Below are 7,530 nucleotides of genomic sequence, written 5' to 3' on the forward strand. Positions count from 1 at the left end.
TCTCTTCTTAGTTTTTCAAGATTGATGCTTATATATAAGAGAATATGTTAGCTTTTCTTATTTTATATGAATGTTTGTCGATCTGACGTATTTAGAATATAAAGAAACTGACATAGTTTAGAGAAATTTCTAGAAATTTTTTTTTTATAGAATTAATTAGGTATTCTTAATTTATATCAATTAGGATTGCTATCGATGGGGTTTGTTTAAAAAGAAAAGATCTGATAAAAGAAATTTGGCGTTCTTATTCTTTTGATACAAAGCTCTACTCGATCAAACAAGGCCTAGAACTTTCCAAACGACTCCAGAGGAGCATAAATTATCTGATGCCATCGATATATATGCCCTTACGTCTACATATCCTCTCTAACTAATTGTTGTCATTTAACATTTAACTCCCAATTTCTTGTAAGTATTCAAATGAGGATTCCCATACAGGGACTCAACAAATTTCAGTTTCTTCATAGTAGCATGGCTTGCTTCAGCATATAGACAACAGCAATCCTACGGCAATTTGGTCTTTGTGATTCACGGCAAAATTATGTCGAACATAGGAAAACCCATCGTATCCAAACAAGAGTCAAGACAGAAAAAACAAGAAATCAATAAATAAAATAGAGAGATGGAAAGACATAATGTTCCTATTCCAGCAAAAGATAGTTAACAAACACAACATTTGCATTGTCCCTCAGTAGAAATACAGAAGCAAGAACTAGAAGAGACTTTTCTTTTCAGTAGAGACGGAAGACATAGAAATACAAAAGAACTATGCGGTAATATTTGGTGGTGTCTTACAATAGTAGTCCCCTAAATATCAAAATTCCGGATACACAGGTCCCCTGATTTCCTAGTAGCTCTGCCAACGTTCAAAGCTCAGGGGCTGCTGATAAACTGGAGCCTGCCATGAAACAAGCACCGCATTTCAATACAAATAGTGCCACCAGAAACCTAATAATTCAGATACATTTCGGATGAGGGAAACGAAGGATACCATTAAAATGGTATCTTAAAGGGTCAAAGGCAACATAGCCCAAAGTGTAGAACTACCATTTTGAACTTAATTACACCTGCAAGTTTCATTGTTGCAGAGAGACCCCCTAGGTTGAATTTTTTTGACTCTGTTTACCATTACTGAAATTTTGACAGATGTTATCCTAGGGTGAAATTAGTGAGTCTATCTAAAGAGTTAAAAAAATCCAACACCAGTGGGTCTATCTGCAACTACGAACAACAGGGGGTAATGTGCAATTAACCCTTTCTTTAAACATAATATAATATGTTAACAAAATTAAAGAAGACAAATCTGGAGAAAAGCATCCGGGAGACTAGATTTTTAAATAAATGAAAAAGAAAAAAAAAACTCAAAATTATAAGCAAAGCCAGAAGACATGATTATACAAAGCGCACCTAAGAACCCAAACCAAAGTTGTGTGTAGGATGTGCCAGGACAATGAGGACATGCACTTGTGTGCATTGATGTTCCTAACTTAAAATATGTAAATCATATTTCACTTTTAAAAATAAATATAAGAACATGAAAGCTAATTGTCCTATAAGTCATGTACAAATATTCAGAAAAAAATACACATATGCAGTCATGACTAAAACAATGTCTCCAGCAGTCTTTTTAGACGTGTGACATTCATTTTCCGAGCTAAAAATTATAGACCACATCAACAGCTATACTTTTTTCTATATGTTTGTAATTATTTTAAGGGTTAATTCCAGATAGAGCCCAGGTATAATTACCCATTAGTGGATAAAACGCCTGTAGCTCTACAGGTACGGATAACCCTTGTACTATCTGCCCAAGTGCAGATAGACACCTTGAATGAATTCTCGAAAGAGACAAAAAGTTCACTGAGGGTTTATATCCGCAAAAATAAAACTGCAGGGGGGTCTACCTGCAATTACCCCTTATTTTAAATTGCTATATGCTGTAATTGAAACAAAAGTGATGCAGAACATCATGTGATACACTGGAAAACACGGCAAGTAAAAAGGTAATCCATGTCACTTAAAAGTTTACTGGGAAAGCTTCAATTAACAACAAAGGCTTATCATGGCGAAATTTATATCAGCATCCAAGAAAAACCATGCATGGTCCCCATGACACAGAAAGAGGCCCAAGCAGAGCAAAAACCTAAGTTTGGTTCAGCATAAGAAAATCGTATTTTACGCGTTATGCAATACTACCTGCAAACTGGGGCGTCTAACATAGGACTGTGCATACATAACTGCAGGATTTGGCCATTGCATGTAGACAGTATCCACTGGAGTTTGATTGCGACCAACTGGAACATAGGGGCTCATAGGCGGGTCTGACAGTCTGTAACTCACCAAAGGTTGAGTTGCAGGTAACTGACCCAAGTGTGAAATGCTCTCCTGAAATTGCACAGGTGAAGGCTGAAGAACATTGCACGGAGCCAAGTTAAAACTATGGGAAGGTGTGATACCCTTATTATACCTGCAGATTTGAAGTAACATTTACCTATATGAACATACTGGATGCAGATTGTAATGAGAAAGCAATCAGTTTGAATGAATGACACCATACCTGGTGTAGCTACGGTCATAATCTGGATCAGTCATATCCTTTTCCCTATCTCTGAAAATGGCAACTCGAGAAGCACCATCCTTCGCGCTGTTTTTTTCACTCGTATCAATGGAAGTCTTGTACGATTCCTGCCCATCTGAGCTTGGGCATATGTTGCTTTTATCAACAGTGGCGGATATAGAAGATGGGCCTATCACTGGTTTGGAAGAGCCATTGAAGATGCGGGCCCTTGCTTTATCATATTCTTCTTCCCTCTCTTCCACGGTTCTCATAGTATTTCTCTTCATTCCAAGATGGACTGAATCAGCCATGGAAGGTTTGTCCTGTCTTGGAAGGATAGCAATCTTAACTTTATGAGGTTTGTTAGTTTCAGGTTGTTTTAGAGGAATATCTGATAAACAGATGGCCGGGAATTTGCTTTCAGGTGTTTTCCTTGCTACTATTTTGCTTCCTGGACCATCTACAGTATAATCTAATGCTGATGTCTGTAGGCCATAATGCTGGGCAACACGATGAGCAGCACATCTGAGGTATGAAGTTGGGAAATGCTGGAACTCAAACTGATGTTGATCTGGGTTCTGCATGAACTTCTGAATATCCAACTCCATTCTCAGAACTGCAGTTCATTCAGAGTCATAAGTGAAGAGGCAGGAAAACATAAGAGTTCACAGGGAAAAAATGTTGAAATAAAAAAAAGAAAATAAAGTCCCTCAAAGAAGATATTCCAATCATAAAGGAACAGGATATTCTGGTTTAAAAGTAGTTCCTGATTTGGAAATCAGAGATATTGCTTTGTGAAACAAAGTAATATAATTACTCTAAATTACAGCTCCATTGCAAAATATTATTTCGTCAGAGATAGATTAATAGCTTCACGAGGAATTATAAAGGTACATTCAACTGACAACATGCACAAATAGATCTGAGCAATTAGAAAAATGTTATCATATGTAACATGCAACGCGAACCTCAAGACTGCTCCATCGTAACATTGAAACAAGAAATATCCAAGTCTCAATTGTGTGTGTGTGAAGAGCTGAGACTAGCCCCTGCCAATAATAAAGGTGTTTTATTCATAATTTATTCATTTAAGACAAGGGCCAAACTCATTGGAAAAACGTGTCAAGTCTTATTGTCCATATACTTAATTCAGATTAGATTTCATTTTGTTCATTAAACAATAAGTGATAGATAACTCTAATCTTGTAAATGGATTACAGCCACTCAGTTGAATTAAAAACAGAGAGAACAGTTATGTAGGCAGGTGTAAGCATATCGTGCTCTAAACCATGTTATCATTTTCATGCAGCACAATTTTAGTCATACCAATCTGTCAGTATGAAACCAAGATGCCACTAAAAGAGAACCAAGGATTGTAAATTATATGATTGTACAGAAGAGTTGAAATTAAGATGAAACTAACACACTTATTTATTGTATAAAGGGGCAGAATTCTAGAGGAGCTAAAAAACGAAAGAAATCAAATAGAGGATGAAAAAGAGAAACTGGTGCTTATAGAACCATAAAAAATATAAGAAACTGATGCTTATAGAACCTTAAAAAATATAAGAAAACTCCAAAAAGGTAACATAATTAAAATTGGCATTCCAAAGTTTTAACATCCTCTGATATAGCCTACAAGAAGGAAAAGAAATCCTAAAACAAATATAAGTCATTGTCTTGTAAGATATCAGATTTTTCATCGCATAAAGTGGTCATGTTTCCACATGAAAAAAACAAACACGGTTGGTTCCAAGCCTCAGACTTATTTATGCAAAATACATTTGACAGCATAACAATGAGTTCAACATACCATTTATTTGGCCAAAACTTTTCATATGATTCACTAATTTAGAAATTCTTTTCATGCACCAAAGTAAAGATTGTCATGTTGGGACTTTCTCATTTAAATCCAAGCATGTTGCCATGACATATTAGCATCCATATTTAAAACAGTGCAGAACTAAGTCTTAATATACGCATTTTTTAGTGTTTTCATCAATTTAGTCATGACTAGTAACATAGTCAAAAATTACTTATGCGTAGTCTATCCAACAATAAATAAAACCCAACCAATGATGCCTTTAGTTTCTATTCTACTTTATGTCAGTTATCTGATGTGGTACCAGGGTTTTTAACTCTATCCTACCTTTACCCAGTACATGATCCATTTAAAGGCTGAATTAGAGATGGAAAGAAGAGTTTTACAAGCTGAATTGAATAGTGTTTAATTCTGCATAGAAAATGATTTCTCACTTATCACTTTCATACTTATCTTTGAACTAATATTTTCCCATTTTCTGAATTATGGAAACGCATTAATACCCCTATACGCCAGCTTGAATAATCAAATTCAAACTCCAGTTCAGCTAAGAGTCAATTTCTTCTTGTTTAAGAACCCTTTTAGCATCAAATTCTTTTTTGTTGTTTTCTGCAATTGTCTGAACTTTCATTAAACCAGAGGCAATAAGAGAAAAAGCCAGGATGAGATTAAAGTAACAATGGGGTCCATCAAAGAATATGATGGATCTCCGAGATTTCCTTTGGCAATAGGCAGAAATCTACATCAGTATTATCTCAAGCTACAAGGCGATCACCTTGGGTGTTGGACACTTCGAGGCGCTACAACTGTACCATGCATGAGATGCAGGGCAAATTGTGTGAGGTACGCGATGTGCACATGTCAGAATGCCTCGCGCCTCAATGGTATATGCCTTAGGGTGTGTTTGGATTTCAATGGGGTTAAGGGAAGTTAAGGGAAACTAGGTGAGAGAATGGAAGGGAAGGGAAGGGAGTTCCCTTCCCCTTGGTTACACCCTAATTTCGGGGGTAACAAATTTTATACTATTAGGGGGTGAACCAAGGGGAACTAGGGTGAATAACTTCCCTCCTAAATATTCCCGAACAAGGTGAATGGTTCCCCTAACTTCCCTTCACCCTTATTCCCCTCAATCCAAACAAACCCTTAATGTTATACCATCATATTGCTATTACATACTTTTGTTCCTGCTCTTAGTATTTGTGTCAACGTTTCTTTAGTTTTTGTGCTTAACATCTCATCATTTTTCTACTTCACTATTAGTCAATTCGTCTTCCCCGTTTGTTTCTTTATTATATTCACATCTTTCTTCTTTCTCTTGTGGTCATCATATTCTCTTCTTTCTTTTCTCTTTTTTCCCAATTCAACATTGCTTGAGATGCCATTTTTCCCATCTCATAACTTCTTAATCAGTATTACTGAGAAAATTATTGAATAGAAATGTACTGTCAGAAATTGATCATTGTATACGGAAATCACTGTCATTCATCATGGTTTTTCATCAATTCTGTGTTCAAAATCTTAAGGAAAAGTGTGGTTGGGGTTGTGCCCAATTTCAATGAGGTTCGCCTTGTCTTGTGCAATGAGCACGTTAAGGCCTTTGCGTGTTGCTATGCACCTTGCGCCTTAACAACTGATCTGCATCCCATTCTGGTTCATGGTTGCATAAATATAATTCATGTGATTCCTTGAAGAAAAAACATATAACCTTACGTCTTAGTCAAGGGCTCTCATCTCTCCTAAAGAATTTTGTTACTTAATCAATAAGTTGACAATAGCTCCACTACCACAAGCATTTGGGTAGTCGATCCACTCTCCACCTTGCCACTAGGTTATATGCTAATAACTAGTCTATCTCAAATACAAACATCAAACCAGCTGGCCAGTTAGCAAAGCTCTGTCAACTCATTGTGAAATTTTCTCACCTTAGGGGTATAATCTGCTCTTAATAATTAAAAAAATCAATACTTAATATCCAGAAAGAAAAGCTTAACACATTCCACATTGCAACTCTAACAAATTCTCATCAATTCTTAGCTTCAAAAACTGAAACCCATGAAAGCCGACATCTTTCCAAAAGGGTTTTCCGAATTAAGAAGAACCCTAATCCTAAAAAAAATTAAAAAATTCAACACAAAATCCCCCACAATTCTAAAGATCTACAGAATCGAAATCCAATTAAACAAATTAGGGCAAACAAGAAAATCAAGGCAGAATGGAAACGAACCGGTGAGACGATGACGAGGGTTTTCTATCGCCTCCACGAGGAACTGGTCAACCTGCGAGGAGATCTCGTTCTCCTTCCCCTTCTCCTCCTCCACTGCCCCAGCGATGCTACCTTGCGCCGGCCCGGCGTACGGTAAGAAGACCGGGGAAGATTCCATCTTTCTTCCTGGTGAAGAGAGAGGAGAGAGAAAGAGGATTTTTTCTTCCCCTCCCTTCTTTTCCCCTTTTTTCCCCCTCTCTCTCCCTCGACTTCTTGACTTCTTCTCTACGGGGGGTGAGAGATTTTGAGGGAGGAAGAGGATTCTTTCGTCTTTGCCTTTATTATAAAAAATTTTGAAGACTGATCTAGACCGTCCAAACTTTTGACGGTGGAGATTTGATGCTACCACAAAAGATCTAGTGGTTCCCTTTTACATTTGCGTGCATATAAGTTACGATAAGCAAGCAAAGTTGGCCAACCCCGTTACAATGGCATTACTGTAAAAAAGATAAAAATAATAATTTGAACATTTGCTTTCAAAATACACCAAATAGATAAGGACTTAGTACGAACTACAGAAAAGTCATAATAAAATACATCATTTACACCATTTACAAAACTGCTAAATATAAAATAGATTTAAAATTAATCCCTAATAAGCGTCCCAAGTCTAACAGTCACTTTGGATACAAAGGGGGTGAAGGAAGGGGAATGATTGATTTAAACCCAAGGAAAGGGAGTGGAAAGGAAAACGACAGAATGTAATCAGTTGTGTTTAGATAGGAAACGAGAGGATTGAAGGGTACACTATAATATGTGTTTGTTTTGAGTAGGGCATGGGAAGGAAAGAGAATAGAAGCTAATTGACCAGTGTGCCCTTCTAATAAAATAAGAAAAAACACCTTTTCGTTTTAATCGTATAGGTCAATATTAAAATTTTAAGAAAAT

At 36.6% G+C, this 7,530-nt stretch overlaps 1 protein-coding gene across 2 annotated transcripts; it reads right to left on the bottom strand.

The window, feature by feature from the left end:
• On the bottom strand, positions 618–6,859 carry LOC109831533 (cAMP-regulated phosphoprotein 21-like). Of its 2 annotated transcripts, none has more exons than XM_020398866.1 (4): positions 6,604–6,859; positions 2,558–3,173; positions 2,197–2,467; positions 618–948 (listed from the first exon to the last, which is right to left on the bottom strand). In XM_020398866.1, the coding sequence occupies exons 1-4, from the start codon at positions 6,758–6,760 to the stop codon at positions 874–876; spliced, it is 1,119 nt and encodes a 372-aa protein (XP_020254455.1). In that variant the 5' UTR covers positions 6,761–6,859; the 3' UTR covers positions 618–873. The 2 variants fall into 2 exon arrangements, with proteins under 2 accessions (XP_020254455.1, XP_020254456.1); XM_020398867.1 differs by having other exon boundaries at positions 620–898; positions 6,604–6,858.

This window comes from Asparagus officinalis, chromosome 2, assembly GCF_001876935.1.
Source record: "Asparagus officinalis chromosome 2, Aspof.V1, whole genome shotgun sequence".
NCBI classification, from domain to species: Eukaryota; Viridiplantae; Streptophyta; class Magnoliopsida; order Asparagales; family Asparagaceae; genus Asparagus; species Asparagus officinalis.